The following is a 19,485-nucleotide window of genomic DNA, read 5'->3' on the forward strand; positions in this document are numbered from 1 at the left end:
TTTTACCACAGCGTATTTGTAATCCAATAGTGTAAACTCTGAGATTATCAGGCAATGTCTGCAAATAGCAATAATGTATCCATTCAAGTAACTCCTTCTATGTGAATGCTGTCACTGATGAATATTTCCTTATATCAGTAATGTAGGTGACTGAACTGCATTACTCTATGTTCGCTGCACGGACAGCTCAGTTCCTTAGTAGAAAGCCCACGACACATACAATAATGTTTCCAATATTCAGAGCTCTCCTGGCTGTGCTATATGTCACTCTGTCTTTAATAAATCTTTCTTTCAACACTTGCCTGCGTATCAGTCTCACCATATACTGCAGTGAAAGTAGACAATTTTCTGAAGCGACTCTGCTCCCTTAGTACTGGACGTTGCTGGAATAGGTTGCTACGGTGACAGTTACTGTTGTCGGGCACTAGCTGACCGGTATGTGTAGCTACTAGCTAGCGGTGAAACCCTTTAGGTATATGATCTGTTTACTCAAATGCAGGATCCTCAATGTAAATTAGTCTGGACATTTTATGAGGTAATCCTCACTTTAGCTGGATCATAGTTTAACTCTCTGCCTGAAGTCTTTGCGGTGCTGTATAAATACTGTCCTGTATACAAATGTCCTGTTCCTCGGCTAAGGCTGTGTGATGTTCCAGCAGTATAGCACTAGGTATATCACGCATAGGAAACTGTGCTGGCTCCCTGAATATCAATTCCTGCAGCTTGATACTATTAGATAGTTAGCCATTCCCCTCCTTTGCTATATATGGGTGTCAGGGCGGGACTCACCACACCTCTCTTATGACTGCGGATTAGTATTCTCCTTTGTCACTGCCCTCCGGATGCTGCGTCACTGCTGATTCTCCACCTCAGAGACCGCCTGTCAGCACCGCTATCCGCCCTGCCTGCTGTGTAGCTCTGCCTTTTACAAATCTCCTCAGGGATTCTCCATCTTCCCCTCACAGACTGCACAGCACAACTGTTCCTCACTCTCAACTGTCTCCCCTGACCCTGGTCATGTGACCAACTCCTGACCTCTTCAACAGTTGCAGAGACTGCTGGGAATTGTTCATTTCTCAGACAATGTCCCCTGTGGGGATAACATATGTTTATAGCACAATATATCTTATAATAATAATAACTATTATGGCATTGTATGCCTAGAAATCACTACATGCACATATATATGAATTTATCACATTTTTCCCCGGTAAAACATTGCATGTCCTCAGGCAATGGACTTTATACATTTTTAAGCATCAATATACTACATATATATATTTCAAACATTGCAAATCATTACATGCTTTTTAAGTCAATAAAGTTTACATTTTTATCATAAATCATTCTTTACTTTAAACATGTATGTTCAATCTCTGAATCGGAGGGGTTTTACCCCTCTGGTACTTCTAATGAGTCTGCTGGACATCTCCTCTACACCATCTTTGTGGAGGAATGGGCCACGTTCCTCGGCCTCTCTTTTTTTCTCTGCGAGGAGTATTTCCCTAAGGCGCTGAAGATATACTGGGTCTTGCATAGGATGGTAGGGGACTTGTGGTATTGCGTCTTCTTCTGTACAGTGCTGGCATGGCTCAAGTTGGTTTCTGTGTACCATCTTAAGAACTTGGTGGTCATCTCCATCTCTTCTTATTCCATACACCCCAGTGTCTGTAGCCGAAAGGTGAACAATTACGTAGGGTTCAGATTCCCAGAAGGGATCTAAGTCGTTACTCCGTTGGTCATCCAGCTTCCAAACTAGGTCTCCCACTCGGAATGATGTGGCATTCGCGTTCTGGCCATAACTTGTCCCTTGTGGGTGGTGGGCTGTCTCCATCCTTTCTTCCACTACTTTCTCGGCCAGTTCATGCCGATGCTCGTGTTCGTTCAACCCATCGGTCTGAATCACTTCTGTCCCCTCGGGGAGGGTGTCAAGCTCCTGATCCGCTGCGCTGTTTCCCCTACCAAAAGGTTGCCTGTGGGAGAATGGCGGTGGACTTCTGCACTGGATGGGTCTCTGCGGAGGGAACACTTCTTCCACTCTCTCCCCTTCACTTGCTTGGTCTGTACTTATGCCTTCTCCACCAGATTCGGCAGCATCCTCTACTTTTGGCTGGTAAGACCATCTGCGGAACTGACGTCTGTTGGGAGCAAAATGGCTTCCTTTAACTGGTACACCACCAGGGCCCGTCACGTTGGCTGCCTCAGCACCCTTCTCTCCTTCTACCACATCAAATTCAACCGTCTCGCATTCTCCAACACTGCGCAGAAATTTCTGGGGGTTGTTTCTCTTTATGGCCGTCTCATGGACAAAGACATCATCTTTTGTGTCATTCCTGTTGATGAAGCCATACCTCTTCCGGACATTAAACCACTTGACCGTTCCTTGTACTTGCGTAGCCAGCACCCTCTTCCCTGCCTGGCTTCTCCGGTCATAGACCGTGTATTGCATGACTCGTCTCACAGTCTGAGGTCGGTTGAACAGTTCTGGTGTCAGTGTCGAGATTAGTTCTTCCGGGCAATTTCTTAGGACATTCATTCCCACAATTATGGGCGGTAACCATTGGTCCTTAACGGCCGTAATTAAACATCCTTGATTGATGAGATGAGCTTGCCCTATCTTGATCTCAGCTTCAAAGTATCCGCAACACTCGATACGTTGTCCATTGCTGGCTAACAAATTCAACCCGGCTGGTGGTGTGGCTATGATACTTTCTTTCCTCCAATGCTTAATGAACTCATCCCATCGAATAGTAGTCACTTGTGACCCGGTATCCAACAATGCTGGTATGCTGACTCCATTCACCTTGATTTCAATGGTAGGGCAACACCCAATGAGTTTTGGTATCCATTCTTGCGATGTGGGACCTTCTACTGAAGATACTCCCGACGGTTGGTCCCGGACCTCGGGAGTTCTGTTTAAATGTTCCGTACTGCGGCAATTTTTCTCAATATGCCCGCTCCTTTGGCAATGCCTGCAGATGGGTCTTCCTTGTTCATCGAATTTATCTGTAGGAAGTTGGCGGGAGCTCCATGAAGCGTTTCTCCCATCATTTCCGTAATGGGGTTCTCTCTCCATCTGCCAGGGTCTCTGTAAGGTCTGCGTCTCTTTTAAGGTTCTCAATTCTCGACAAAGATCAGTCATTCCTTGTGTCAATTCAGCAATTTGCCCTTTCATTTCTTCGATGGGGTCTTTAAAGGCAGCAGATTGAACTTGCTGAAAAACGGTTTCAACAGGTGCGTTCATGGTTCCCTTTTTGGGTTTATCGCCTAAAACCTTTACCATCAACTCCTTGAAGGCCGCAAAGCTTATAGGTGATTCTTGACGATGTAACATCTTTAACTGTCCTTTGGTATTGGCATCGTAGATTCCGTCAAGAAATTGATTGGTTAAAGTTTCATCTTCTTCAATCGGTTCTCTTGGGGCACACAACTTTATATCCTGCAATGCCTCATGTAATTCTACGGCATATTCTCGTAGCGTTTCATGCGGTTGTTGCTTTCTAGAATAAAACTGTGTTTTGAGTTCTGATAAAGTCTTTGCATCGAACACTTCTGCTAACTTTTTCAGTATGTCTGTTGCCGATTTCTTTTGGCTTTCTGGCCACGACTTCACTTCCCTTTTTGCAAATCCTCTCAGTTGAGCCAACAGTATTTTTACTTGTTGATTTTCATCTAATCTATATACCTGGAACATGGTTTCAATTTGTTCCCTAAAGTCGCGGAACGCATTGGTTTCAGTCATTCCACTATCTCCGGTATAAGTGGGAAGCCATGGCGCCCCCAAGTAATAGGGCATAGTTATCACTGCCGGTTTACATGTCGTTGAACTCATTCTATCCGTTGCATTTCCTTGGTCCTCGTTGCCAAGCATCTCTTCTTGACTATTGTCTTGAGACATTTTGAGTGATGCTGGGTTAGGTTTTCCCCGCTTTTGATGTACGTATCCTGTTCGTCAGACGCCAAATGTGAAATCCATCATGGGTAAGTATCCACTTCGGTGAATTGGTTTCTCTGTTCTTAGGACAGGTGTTCAGTACTTCACATGAAGACAATTCTTTATCAATAGCAAACGAGTTTATTATTTACAGAAACAAGTATAATGTGTTTCAATATCGTCCGTTCAATAGTTACAATATAAATAACAACAAGAAATTACAATTTTTATTACACTGGAACAGCGGATATTGATCCTTCACTGTAATCCTCCACTCCTGCGCTTCTTTACTCTACACATAAATATATGACTAACCCTACCTTCTTGCTACAATGCAAACAAGTTTAATGCAATTTCACTTACCATTTACATATACTAAATGCAATATCCAATATTCATATAGCCATTACAGTAAATATTAGAGATCTCTTTTCTATCGGGTACCGGCATGTATTATTGCGCAATAATTATTAAACATTACCCTAGTCTTGTTGTGTCTTTTGTGTAACTGCAGTTACTGTACTTTTCCTTTAAGCGCTTATTAAGAGGAGTACAGTATGTCTTTTTATCCTGCAGATGTTAGAGTCTCACACTGAGAATATTTTACCACAGCGTATTTGTAATCCAATAGTGTAAACTCTGAGATTATCAGGCAATGTCTGCAAATAGCAATAATGTATCCATTCAAGTAACTCCTTCTATGTGAATGCTGTCACTGATGAATATTTCCTTATATCAGTAATGTAGGTGACTGAACTGCATTACTCTATGTTCGCTGCACGGACAGCTCAGTTCCTTAGTAGAAAGCCCACGACACATACAATAATGTTTCCAATATTCAGAGCTCTCCTGGCTGTGCTATATGTCACTCTGTCTTTAATAAATCTTTCTTTCAACACTTGCCTGCGTATCAGTCTCACCATATACTGCAGTGAAAGTAGACAATTTTCTGAAGCGACTCTGCTCCCTTAGTACTGGACGTTGCTGGAATAGGTTGCTACGGTGACAGTTACTGTTGTCGGGCACTAGCTGACCGGTATGTGTAGCTACTAGCTAGCGGTGAAACCCTTTAGGTATATGATCTGTTTACTCAAATGCAGGATCCTCAATGTAAATTAGTCTGGACATTTTATGAGGTAATCCTCACTTTAGCTGGATCATAGTTTAACTCTCTGCCTGAAGTCTTTGCGGTGCTGTATAAATACTGTCCTGTATACAAATGTCCTGTTCCTCGGCTAAGGCTGTGTGATGTTCCAGCAGTATAGCACTAGGTATATCACGCATAGGAAACTGTGCTGGCTCCCTGAATATCAATTCCTGCAGCTTGATACTATTAGATAGTTAGCCATTCCCCTCCTTTGCTATATATGGGTGTCAGGGCGGGACTCACCACACCTCTCTTATGACTGCGGATTAGTATTCTCCTTTGTCACTGCCCTCCGGATGCTGCGTCACTGCTGATTCTCCACCTCAGAGACCGCCTGTCAGCACCGCTATCCGCCCTGCCTGCTGTGTAGCTCTGCCTTTTACAAATCTCCTCAGGGATTCTCCATCTTCCCCTCACAGACTGCACAGCACAACTGTTCCTCACTCTCAACTGTCTCCCCTGACCCTGGTCATGTGACCAACTCCTGACCTCTTCAACAGTTGCAGAGACTGCTGGGAATTGTTCATTTCTCAGACAATGTCCCCTGTGGGGATAACATATGTTTATAGCACAATATATCTTATAATAATAATAACTATTATGGCATTGTATGCCTAGAAATCACTACATGCACATATATATGAATTTATCACACACCCCCCGCACAGCGCAGGTAGGAAGACTCTGAACGCCCGCACCCCCCCCCCCCCACACACCTGCTCCCCGCACAGCACAGACAGGGAGACGCTGCACGGCCGCCTGGACCCCCCCCCACAGCGCTGGCATGGGCAGTGTGTTCAGCAGAGCAGAACACACTGCATGCCCCCCGCACAGCGCTGGCAGGGAGAAGTGTTAGCTGGTCAGATAGCAGGTCATCTCAGCAGAAAATCGGGTATGGGTAAAATCCGGAATCGGATAAGACACCGGAATGCCGGACTGGACATCAAACTCTGCATTCCGGAGCTTGTAGTATCCGGTCCGGGGGTGCTCCATCTGATGGGGCTGCTCTCGCACCTGTCACCTGGGAGAGGAGAGGGGGGAGAATACAGCCTCACCGCATGGTCCGGGGTGTAATAAAAACTGGAACGGTCCAGACCACACGGGGAGGCTGTAATCTCCCCTTCCCCATGTCCCTGGTGTGAGAAATCACAGGCATCCCCCCGGACAAGACACCACCCGCATGGGACACCCCTCGGACCAGACACTATAAGCTCCGGAATGCAGAGTTTGATGTCTGGTCCGGCGTTCCGGTGTCTTATCCGGGTCCGGTTTTTACTTAGTCCCCAGAAAATCACCTCAGCCCGGGGGCAGAGACATCGAGGGCAGTAGGTATAGGTAAGATGCAGGAGGGAGATGGAAGCTGAGCACACACCCATGGCCTATACACACACACATGGCCTACACACACACACACACATGGCCCACACACACGGGGGCATCACCCAGGTAGCAGTCTCTATTCCCTAGTCACCGTGATCACCGTCTTTCCATATTAATATTGGATGACCTGCCCTATGTGGGCACGCTGCCTCCCCTCATGTAATGTATATGCTGGCTGGGGGTCGGCCTGCAAAGTTTCTGAACAGTGGCAAAATGACATGTAACTAACCTGACATGTATGTACTAATATACATATACAGTGTAAGTGTAATACAGTTATACAGTGTAAGTTATGGGCTGACAGCTGTAGCAGAAGAATAGGTGTGATGGTTTGGGGTATGTTCTCCACAACTCACATTGTTGCTTTAATATTCATTATTGTTACCTTCATCAGAAATAAGACTACCCCAGGTATAATGAGTTGGGCACATTTATATGTAGTGTACTCCCAAGCATTTGGTGATGGGTGGATTTCATGTCTATATGCCTCATTTTATTTTGCCAAATTGTGCTTTGTCCTAGTTTACATTAAGATCTCTTATAAAGGTGCTAAGGGCTGTGGTTTAGTGCAGGGCAATGCCCAGCTTACCATTATGGTACCCTCATTCTCCTTGGTGTGAGAACAAAGTAGCCATGTTTCTGGATGCAGTATGAATGGCACATTGTGCCCATCACAATTAATTGAATCGCCCCTTGTATGTGAGAGAACCCTGGGCATTATGGTGTTTGGCATAATGTGTACTGGGCATTATGGTGTAATGTGTAAGTGGCATTACGGCGTGTGGCATATAGTGTAAGTGGCATTACAGTGTGTGGCGTAATGTGTAAGGGGCATTATGGGGGGGCGCCCAAAACTATTTTGGCTTGGGGGAGCAAAATTTATAGTTACGCCACTGCTGACGCAGAATCCGTAACATGAATATATGCCATAGAGGGTTAGGATAAAGGTAGAGAAGGGTGATACTGTTACGCTAGGGGTAGGGAGAGTTAGAAGTAGGGTTAGTTATTGGCTGAATTCTGCTGCTGGCATTATGGCTGCCGTGGTGTTGGGATTATGACCAACGGCATCCTATCTGCTGGTAACCCTTACCCAACTCCCCTCCCCCCATAGTATCAAGTATATAGGGGCTGCAATGAGAAGTCTGCATATATTTGCCATATGAGCTACCTCCAACAGTGCAATAAATTTACAGATTTTGTTTTTGCACCGTTTATGGAAAACAAACAAAAAAGAGCAATAAAAGATTGCTTTCCAGAGTGTGTTATTCAACCTCAAATCAACCTGAATCAACCTCATATTATCTATTTAGGATGGTAGTCCAGAAAATAAAGACCATTTCAGCATTCCCAGACCACTAAGGTCATTCACCGTATATATTCATGGCTGGGCGGTTTTCCTAACCGGTTTTCGCTGTGCTCTGTGAGTGGAGTGCGGTCATGGAAATGTTGTGCATTGATAAAATGAGCCGTATGATACAGAATCTTTTTGACTGTGCAGAGTGTTCTTTGATTCTTGAATGTGCGGATTAGGATTTTAGCCCAGCGGTTACTATCAGACTATCCAATTGTAGCCCTTTTTTGGGGGGACAAAAATAGATCCTGAGTCACGTGAAGTACATTCCCCGATAAATTTGACTTATCAGGCTTGATTGGAGATTGGATAGCCCCAGTGGGGTCCTTTTAGCTGTGGTAATTTACCCCCTTAAAAGAATTCCTGGGCAGTAAACCTTGTGGAAGTGTTGAGTTGAAGCTTGCAGTCCCCAACTGTTTCAAATGACTGGAGACTCTCATTATTTTGGGTGTTACCCTATTATTGCTTTCATAGCATCTAGTATTTTTTTATATAATAGACCATGGATAATATTTTTATAACATTTATTGATTACATGGTTTGGAGGCTGAAGAAGAACAGAGGAAGCAATTACAAACTCTACCATTGAAGTACATTTCTTACAAAAAACTTTCCATGTGGTAGATAACAATGATGTCGTCTATGGGTAAAGCTAGCCATAGCAACCTATTATATTGATGGCTTTTTTTCTGAATACATACTATCATTTCTCTGTAATTAACGATGTGTCAAACAGCGCTCTGTGCTTCTATCATTGTTGGTGGTGAGTGCAGAAGAGCTTGCTACCTGCTGGCTAAAGAGATTGCATATACAAATGTGTTCTGTCTTACTGTTGCTTCATTTCCCCCCACGTTGCACCAGGACCTGTACAACTCAGTCATGCCAAGCATCTTTTTCATTGAATGTGTGTCGTATTCCATTAATAAAAAAACATAAAAGTGACAAAACTACATTGTTAGCTTACATTGATTGATTTGTCATGCGATATTTGTATGTCTGTGTGTGTGACTGAATCTGCGTAAAAAGGGGTTTTATGCATGCATCTAAAAATCATATCCAAAATACGACCGTATCTTACACAGGACACTACTAAATCTCTTATCCATGCACTCATTATATCCTGCATTGATTATTGCATTGTTAGTCTCCTAACTGGTCTTCCCAAGAACAGACTCTTGCCATTGCAATCCATTCTAAATGCTGCTGCTAGGCTGATCTTCCTAGCAAGACGCTCATCATCTGCTGATCCGCTCTGCCAGTCCCTCCATTGGTTGCCTGTATCTTACCGTATTCAATATAAAATACTTCTACTCACATATAAAGCTATTAACCATACTGCACCAGCTTATATATCTTTACTTATCTCAAAATATCTCTCTACTCGATCACTCCGCTCTGCACAAGATCTGCGTCTCTGTTCTGCACGGATCACTAGCTCCCATTCACTATTACTGGACTTTCATGGGGCTGCTCCCACCCTATGGAATGCCCTTCCACGCACAATAAGACTCTCCTCTAGCCTCCAAACTTTCAAGCGTTCCCTGAAAACTCATCTCTTCAGGCAAGCCTATCATATTTAATTCCACAAGCATAACCCTCTGAGGCACATATGTATTATATAGCTTCCCTTCTGGACCTACAAGCTATGCTATTACTGATGCCTGTACTTGTGTTTCCCTTCGATGTCCCTATAGATTGTAAGCTTGCAACAGGGCCCTCCTACCTCCAAGTCTGTCTGTTGTTACCCAGTTTTTTTTTTCTCTCTGACTACTATTGTAAAGCCCAACGGAGTCTGCTGCGAAATATAAGAAACTGTAAATAAATAATGGAGCTGTATCCTTTCCTTATGCCAAGTTGCATAAGGAGCTGTTGCTCTCAGAGCAAATCAGTCATGCCATATGGAGTATAAAAACACAATAATAGGGGACACCTCCATACAGTCAGTTATGGTCACTTAGAAAAACAGCCATGCTGAAGCTGCTCCATCTGTGATGCTTCACCAACTATTTCATTCACTACAGTTACTCAGAGGGGTGACCATTGCCAGCGGCGGCGTCCTGCCAAGAATTCACCCTGAGCTTCTGGCTAAAAAGCGTGGCTCTCGTGGCAAAGAGACCATCCTTTCTCAACCCGTGGAGAAGAAAAAGAAAAAAGGCGGCAAATCTCTGGACAAAATGGCAAAGAAACCAAAAGCTGGAAAAAACAAACTGCTCAAAAAGGTAAGCAGCCTAATGGTAATAACAAATCTAATAAACTAACTAAAAACAATAAGTGCTATACAGAGTCATTATCAGTCTTTATGTGGTTGTATGCAGTTACCCTATTAGTGCAGTCAGTATTGTGGAGTAGTTAGTGCTGGACTTTGCATGCCAATATACTGGCCTGGCATAAGGATGTGGCGGTGAAGTGGATCCATTTCACCATGGCTTAATCTATAATACCTAGGTTACTTAATTTGACTATATTCTGTACGGTTTTGTGCACTATACCAAGAAATCCCCATTCGGGAGACACCAAGGTCGACAGCCGCATGTATAGCACATACCACTGAACTCCATGTAAAGAGGAGACCTACTTTTTCTACAAAGTATAAAGGGGCGTTTTATTTTGTACAAGGTGATACCTTTTGTTAACTTAATATAAATGAACACTGAAAACCTGTAGATTTGCGCCATTGAATATTTTCCACACCACGTTTCATTATTTACCTTGTCTGAATAGTTATTATTAACAGATGGCCCAGATAGCAATTATGTTTTCACGTGAATTATGTGACGTTTTATAACTGTTTGCTTTGATGTTGAAGGAAATAAAGGCCATTGTACTTTGTGCACATCAATATATATTTATTGTTGTGGTTTTGTGATTATAATTGATTGTCTGAGTTATCGTCTAGTAATATGTTTCACATCCTAGAATAATTAAATAATAAAGACACTCTTGATCAAATACTTATTCAATATTTTATTAATTTAGCAATCTCAATAAATTTACTATATTCTTTGGACCTTTTAAAGGACAAGCAAGTAGATGGAAAGGAAGGTGCATCAGTGTCAACGTCAGATGATGGACCTGGTGACGGATTCACCATCCTCTCATCGAAGAGTCTCTTGCTTGGGCAGAAGGTGATGTATTTTTGGGGGGATTTGATAATGAATTCATTATATTTAAACAGGTTTGTTGCTAAAAGTGTACTGTATTTATCAGAACATGTAGAAACGAATACACCTACATTTGATACCTGTGGCAAAGTTGTTAAGTTTGAAAATGTACAGTAGTCACTTTCCAGTGCTGCAAAGTCCAGAACACGTCCTACACCATAGCTGCTACTACTGTCAGCATAGGCTGCTTTTCTGGCAATACCAAGTGCTAAAATGGCTTTAAAAAAGAGAGATCCGGTCATAATACGGACTGTAGGATCCTGGTGGCAAGTACTGGGTATAAGGTTAGTGTTAGGCTGGGGGAGGCTAGGCTGCAAGTAGCAACGGTTATAGTTAGGCTGTGGGAGGGAACAATAAGGTTATGGCTATAATACTTTCCGATTGTGGTCAAAATGTAAAGGCTGTGAGTTGGCTAGATTTTGGTCTTGAGATTTATAGTGGAAATTGTCAAAACCAGGTTGGATTTGCCTTTTAAATCTGGTGGCGACAACATTTAAATCTTGCCACTGCCTTAACTCAGACTATCGGCCAGATCTACTAAGCTTGAAAAGTGATAAAATGGAGAGTGATAAACCACCAGCCAATCAGCTCCTACCTGTCATGTCACAGGCTGTGTTTTAAAAATGACAGGAAGGAGCTGATTGGTTGGTGGCTTATCACTCTCCATTTTATCACTTTTTAGGGCTTAGTACATCTCTCCCTATAAGATTTAGGCCTGACTGTTGGCAGACAGAGGATTTGAATAGTTAGTATATGTTACAAACCATCTGTATTTTAAGTCACATATTTTATTGTTTGATTAAATGATATTTTATACTATGTCACCAGTTGTCTTTGACTCAGAGTGATCTTGGTCACATAGGATCGATGAAGGTTGAAGGTATAATCCATCCAACTACAGCGGAAATCGACCTCAAAGAAGATATTGGTGAGTTGTCTGCTGATGTGCAGTGATCTCTTGTACTGTAGTTTCATTTATTACAAGTGCTGGACTTTTATAGCTTAAGGTCCATACACAGTGGGCATTTTTGCCCAGCCTGTATGGTGAGAGATGATGGGGGAAAATCGCTGGCATGAAAAAACGCTCAGTGAATACACACTGAGCATTTTTAGCACGTTTTGGCAATTTTCCTGGGGGGGAAGCCTTTCCATAGCAGGACGCTATGGAAAGCCATTCACTCAGCTCTCAATTGCTGGTAATACCAGCAGATGAGCAGCCGGGCCATTGATGCGGTAGCGTGCACTCATCGCTGCCCCTACACACTGGGCGCCGTTCGAGCTGAAAGCAGCTCATACGAGTAAACGGGGCAGCTTTCAGCTCAAAGTCCCCCAGTGTGTATGCCCCTTAACAGTGTACAGTAAGCCTATCCATGACCTTGATGACTGCAGAGCTGTAAGCTGTGGCTATGCACACTTCTGCTTTCCAGTGTCCCTTTCTCCTATGTGCCTCCGTGAAGCAGCTCTAAGTACTGTCATTTAACTGTTGCTTTAACGCTCATTCTATTATCAAACATAGAGAAGTAATTGCACAAATGGAATGTGTTCAAGTAACTTATTTAAAGAACCTTGGTTTTCAGTGAGCACAAGTACAACTGAGAAACAATGAATCTTATGTAGTAATCACGTTGTATTTCCATCCCATAATGCCTTGAATTTGCAGCGATGTAACAGCACCGCACATTTACCTTCCTCTCTCCGGAGGCCTTTACTGAAATAGAAGTGTACCCAGGTGTGCGTAAATGTTATTCCCAGCCGCCTGCCACTTCATAGCCTCCCCTTTCATTAAATAAAACTCAAATCATTTAGCATTAGGAGAGAGGCTACATTGCCTTCCTACAGGTGGCCGTCTTTGCACAAAAAGGGCTAGTTTTACTAAATGAAGGCTTACAAGCTGCCAAGTCACTGTCATTTTACACCTGATATGTAAAATGTAAATATCAAATGAAAAAAAATCTGCATATTGCTTATTAAATGTAACCTAAAGTTAGGGAAAGAATGTACTTTATTTTAACATACTGTACTTTGTGATCACATTTTATAGAGTTTATTCTATGACATAGTTTTCTATTGGGATTTCCTAAAACATGTTACTACAACAAGACCTTCTTAAGGAAAATGTTTTTGGATTTTATTAACACTGTATTAACCATTGTTAGTAGTGATTCCTTCTTCCCAGCTGCAGCTCTGCATGCCTATGTCTTACTGCACTATCCCAAATAAATACTGTGGTTTGCAGCCATTAACACACTTATGTTAAGCTGGGTGCACATTAGACGATACGCTCCATCTTTTAAAATGTACCTTGACCTTCCAGACTAACAAATGATATAGTGCATACAAACTGCACAATATTGCTAACAATAACATTAACCACTTCAGTGGTGGGTTATTCTGGGGCAGGAAAAACATCTTGTTTGTCCTGCCCCAGAAATACTCACCACTGAAGGGGCTGCCGCTGGTCTTCTGCAGCAGCACCAGCTCCCCTGGGGCTGCTGCTGGCGTAGGGGGTTCGGGCGCACTCGGCAAGGGGGGAACGATCAGTGGCTAAGTAAGCAACGACGGGGGTGTGTGGGGAGTTGCCATGCAAGTGATGCTGCCAGATGGTGCACTACTGGCGCACACCTGCATATTGGTGGCATGGCTGTAAATTTTTCCGAGGGAGCCCCGGAAAATATCTGGCTATACCACCAAAGTGTAAGTGAGTGACGTTATGTCGTCCAGGCAACCAGTAGTTTGCGATATAGACAAAATTGAGCTGAATGTACAGATGAGAGGACATCATTAATGACCAGCAGGAACACATATCATTATTTATTTATTAACAGTTTCTTATATAGCGCATACATATTCCGCAGTGCTTTACAGAGCGAATAGTTGAACATTCACATCATCATATCATTAACAATATTAGGCATAGACATTGGACAACATTACATACTATATCGCTCAGAAGGGCCAAAATGAGCGATATCGCTTAGAGGACATGGGGCTTTAGTATTTTTTGGCTGTCTGGCTTATGGAGGAATGAACAATGATTGTGTTCTTGTCTGCAGGAAATGCAATGGAAAAGGCTGGAGGAAAAGAATTCCTTGAAGCTGTAAAAGAACTCCGCAAATCCCATGGACCTTTGGAGCTGACTGGAGGTACAGACACCTAGGAAATAAACTAGGATCGGATTGGCCTTTTTAGTTTTTTATAATTTTGCTTTAAATGCTTTTCATTATTTGATAATGTTGCAGAATTTAAGGCTTATCTCTGTCTATGCTTATTTATGTTTGGAACAAGGGCCCATTATGATTGTTTGTGTTTCTTATGTCGCGCGCGTGTGTTTGTGGTTTTTCTGTATATACTCCTCGTGAGCAAAGAAATATACTTTGGAAGATGGAAGAGGTATTATTATACACTAATCCCATCTCATAAAATGTAAATTTTTACTTAAGTGCGATGAATTTAACAGTGAGTGCCCACAATATGCCAGTCTCCCCACATGGTTCTCTTGAGCCACAAATACATGCTCTTGCCATTAAAGTCATTACCTCGACCACTGTAGGTCGACAGTGACTAGGTCGACCCATGAAATAGGTTAACATGGTCATTAGGTCGGCATTAGTTTTTCATGGTTTCTTTTTTCAAAGAAAGGTAGTTTTTCATACTTTCCTATCCATGTGGGCATATAATGAGAATATAATAGCGAGCCATGCGAGGGGACACGGTACTAAAACAGTGTCCATGTCAACTTAAGTTGATAGATACCCCAAATAAAAAAAAATAAAAAACACTCATTGTCACGGTCTGGTCGGCCAATTCTTCAGATACCTCAATCTGGGAATCGCCACCAGAGACTCCTGAATACTCCAGCAGGTGCGAATGCTAAAATTCATAAACTAATTGCCACCAGCAAAAGGAAATTCAAAAATGACTAAAATTATGGATATCCGATATTCCTTTTGTCTTTCAACTGTATCCAGGCTTACCAATTTTAAAACTCACTTACGTAGCATTTGGCCTCACAGGCACATAGATTCGTTAAGGACATGGAATACTCTAGAATAAATTATCTTTTATTTCAAACAAAATATTCCAAGGTCAATACAAACAGACAGGAAATACAGTACATAGAAATCTCATATAAATAAAAAGGAAATCATTTGCCAGAACCTAACTTACTTAGGATTCTGTTGTGGGGGATTGCACAGAAACACAGAGTCACTTCCAGCCTTCTCACTGATCCCCAAGGAGTACACACTGAGGCCCTTATTCTGGTTCACTCGCAAAGGCAAATGCCTTCTCAAATGGCCAAAACCATGGGCCTTATTCAGATCTGATTGCAGTACATATTTGTTCTCAAAATGGGGAAAACCATGTGCACTGCAGGTGTAGCAGATGTAACGTGCAGAGCGAGTTAAATTTGGGTGGGGTGTGTTGAGACTGAAATCTCAATTGCAGTATAAAAATAATGCATTCAGTATTTACCCTGCACAGAAACAAAATAACTCACACAAATCTAACACTCTCTATACTTTTGCCCCACCTGCAGTGCACATTTTGCCCATTTTGAGAACAAATTTGTACTGAGATCGGATCTGAATTAAGTATTATGTGTACTGCAGGTGGGGCAGAGGGAATTTGAAGTAAAACCCCACCCAAATCTAAGTGAGATCTATATTGCAGTGTAAAAATAAAGCAGTCAGTACTTGCCGTGCACAGAAATAAAATAACTCACCCAAAATCTTTATCTCTCTGCACATGTTACATCTGCCCCACCTGCAGTGCACATGGTTTTCTCTATTTGAGAAGGAATTTGCCTATGCGAGGGAACCAAAACACGGGCCTGAGTAACCTGCAGATTTATGCCCCCACCCTTGTGGTCTAACCAGCTCAATGCTGGACAATGGACAGTTAGGACCTCCTTACAAACTGTGGGCAACAGACAGGGTAGGGGGTTTAGTCCAGATGACACAGATCTCCATCAAAGAGAGAGAGGTCTTATTATTTTTTTATTATTAATAAATTTCTTATGTAGCACACACATTCTGCAGCACTTTACAGAGAATACCCTGAGGAAACCCACGCGAATACAGGGAGAATATACAAACTCCGCACAGTTAGGGCCATGGTTGGAATAGAACCCATGACCTCAGTGCTGTGAGGCAGTAATGGTAACCATTACACCATCCGTGCTGCCCTACGTGTTCTATATCTTGTCACCCTTGAATAGATTTAGGACTAGCCCGGAAGTTTATTGGCTTGCTTATCTGCACATGTCAAATTCCTATGCATCAAAATTTAGAACCCCTGGTCTGGACACCTTCTCAGGAAGACAGAATTTGCTCTCCCCTGGCCTGTATACATTCAGGCCAAGCACAGGACACAGCCTGTCAGTCATTTTGTCCCAGCCACTTAGGTCACATCTAAGCTGAAAGAATATAAGATTTAAAATGTATAATACACACAATGGGAGACATATCATTTTGGGATCCGATCAAATGATGGATTCTTACACGTTCAAGTAACTTATTTAAAGAACCTTGGTTTTCAGTGGGCACAATCACTGTCATTTTACACCTGATATGTAAAATGTATATATCAAATAAAAAAAATCTGCATATTGCTTATTAAATGTAAACCAAAGTTATGCACTTTATTTTAACATACTGTACTTTGTGATCACATTTTCTAGAGCTTATTCTGTTACATCATTTTCTATTGGGATTTCCTGAAACATGTTACTACTACAAGACCTTCTTAAGGAAAATATTTGGATTTTATTAACCCTGTATTAACCATTGTACAGCTCGGTCACCACTACCCACAACCCTGCGCAGTCAGGATTTTAATGGAGGTCCACAGAAACCGGGAGGATTGAGAGGGTTTGCAGGGCAGCGGGAGGCTTATGTAAAAGTCAGGAGCCTCCCACTGAATATGGTAGAGTGTAGGCAAGCCTGATAGATATTCATAATCTCTGACGATATTTGACTTTTTTTCTAATTAATTTTCCCAATTTGTTCCTTAGCTGCTCTCAGTCAAGCAAATGGATTAGCAGCCAAGTTTGTCATCCACTGCCACATCCCACAGTGGGGGTCAGATAAGTGCGAAGAGCAGTTGGAGAAGACCATCAAGAACTGTTTATCTGTTGCCGAGGACAAGAAACTGAAATCTGTGGCATTTCCTTCTTTCCCTAGTGGCAGGTATATGCAATATTGTACCAGAAGTTTGTGTAACACTGAAACCTCAGTCAGTCAACACATTGATCTTTTACACCAAGCATTACATTTTAGACCTGTGCCTAATTATGTAAATTACATTTTAGTGACTCAAGTGCCCAGTTTCTGTGGTTCAGTGCACACTTTAAATTTGAATGCATTGTTACTTTTTTCCTTGCTAGCAATATATTGCTCAGTGTCTCCTTTTCATCAGCGACCAGAGATGGTCACTGATGAAAAGGAACCTCTGCTGGGGGAGCCGCAGAGGTAATTAGCTGGTTGCAGGAGCAAGCTCCTGTGACCAGCGATTAGAATGGGGCAGAAAACGGGAGCGCGCACCCAGCAATTTATCGCCGGGGCACACTTCCATCACTGGCAATATGGTCGCCTGCGACCATATTCCCAGCGATTATAGCCCCTATCGCCCCCGTGTGTACACAGCATTAGATTTGGGTGAGGTGTTTTGTTTCTGTGCAGGGAAAATACTGACTTCTTTATTTTTACACTGCAATATAGATCTCACTTTGAAGTAAAACCCCACCCAAATCTAATTCTCTCTGCACAAGTTACATTTGCCCCAACTGCAGTGCACATGGCTTTGTCCATTTGAGAAGGAATTTGTCTCTGGGAGGGAACCAGAATAAGGCCCATTGAGACCACCCACATTGGAGGCAAATGCCAAGGAGATTATTTAGAATGCTATGTGTGGTATTTGGTCTGTAAGCTAAGTATTAACTACAACAGCAACATCTTATAGAATGTTGATTAATTCAGACTCTACTTGCGCATCCGTAGGAAACACACAAAACTATTCAAAAGTCTCTATATACCGTAGCATTAAATTTACTGATAACAGAAATGCCCTTCGCCATAGTACATATATTTCTTCTTTATCATTTGATTCTATCTCCATGAAATAACTTTAAAAAAAGAATAAATAGTTGGTGGTGGTGGTCAGTTGCATAGGATTTTGCTTGTATTTATTTACAGTTTCTTATATAGCGCATACATATTCCACAGCGCTTTACAGATAATATTTGAACATTCACATCAGTCCCAGTGGAGCTTACAATATATATATTCCCTACCAAATGTACACACAGAGACATTTTAGGGTTAATTTTGTTGGGAGCCAATTAACCTACCAGTATATTTTTGGAATGTGGGAGGAAACCCACGCAAGTACGGGGAGAATATACAAACTCCGCACAGTTAGGGCCATGGGTCATTCGAATGGTGATTCTTAATTTACTAAGCGCCCGTATTTTACATAATTCGCGGGATATGGCCGCTAATTGCCACGAAAATACACTTCATTTTCCATGCGTATTTGGCAGGTGCCTGCACGGATCAGTCAGATCCCTTGGGCCTGATGCTGGTTTTAAAAATTACAGGGAACCCCTACACGGTTTGTTCCCTGATTTTTTTTTTTTTTTTAAATCCGTGTAGGCTACCAACTCGTATTTGTATTTAGCGGCCGTATATACGGCCGCTAAATACAAATTAGCCAGAAAACGACTGGCTACGTCATGAGCCAAATCGGAATCCGTAAATCGGCCCTATTTATGAATCGTATTTCCGAAAAAATACGACCTTTGCCAGACGCATTGATTCATCTTTTAGATGTTTAGAGCTCTGACCACATTGCTTTTTTGCCCCATATCTTACAGAAACGGTTTCCCCAAGCAGACGGCGGCACAGGTCATTCTAAGAGCCATCTCCAGCCACTTTGGCTCCTCCAGCGCATCCACTGTGAAGAATATTTACTTCCTGCTGTTTGACAGCGAAAGCATTGGCATCTATGTGCAGGAAATGGCCAAGCTCGACACAAAGTAGAAGCAAGACCTCACAAAAGCGACTTCAGACAAGGATGTTTGTAATCCCACAACAAGAGGATCCGGAGACCCAGAGCTGATGCTTTATTGTGAGAATTTTAAGAAGGTGTGAACCACGTTTGCCGTTTTGTGCTTTGAGGACAGCTTTTGAGTTTATTTTCTCATGGTTGAAGAGGTCTGTTTGGGCTAAACAATTCTCCTAAAGAATTCCTCCTCTTTCTGTAACAAGCCAGCACACCCTTTGCATTTTTATAGAACCTGAAGCAATCTACCCCTCTGTCGTCATCAACCATGTTTTATTTCGTTTTTTCCTTCGAGGATGTTGTTTCCACTGTTTCCTCTTACTTTTCCTGTCTTAATATTTTAGATTTAGTGTTAAATCAGCTGAAAAAAACTTGTTTTAGATTTGTAGTATTGGATTTTACAAGAGAAATAAGATCACAATATTTAAAAAACTGAGCAAAGTTCTTAGAA

At 42.3% G+C, this 19,485-nt stretch overlaps 1 protein-coding gene across 2 annotated transcripts in view; it reads left to right on the forward strand.

Moving 5' to 3' along the window:
• Positions 1-19,485, forward strand: part of MACROH2A2 (macroH2A.2 histone) — a 41,015-nt gene extending 21,530 nt beyond the window's left edge. For both annotated transcript variants that reach the window (XM_083148597.1, XM_083148598.1), the window contains exons 4-9: positions 9,834-10,031; positions 10,830-10,937; positions 11,802-11,901; positions 14,027-14,116; positions 16,987-17,161; positions 18,847-19,485. In XM_083148597.1, coding sequence (XP_083004723.1) covers positions 9,834-10,031; positions 10,830-10,937; positions 11,802-11,901; positions 14,027-14,116; positions 16,987-17,161; positions 18,847-19,012 — 837 coding nt within the window. In that variant the 3' untranslated portion in view covers positions 19,013-19,485. The remainder of the gene's footprint in view (positions 1-9,833; positions 10,032-10,829; positions 10,938-11,801; positions 11,902-14,026; positions 14,117-16,986; positions 17,162-18,846) is intronic.

The sequence above is a fragment of the Crinia signifera genome, chromosome 6, assembly GCF_055691185.1.
Source record: "Crinia signifera chromosome 6, ASM5569118v1, whole genome shotgun sequence".
NCBI lineage: Eukaryota > Metazoa > Chordata > Amphibia > Anura > Myobatrachidae > Crinia > Crinia signifera.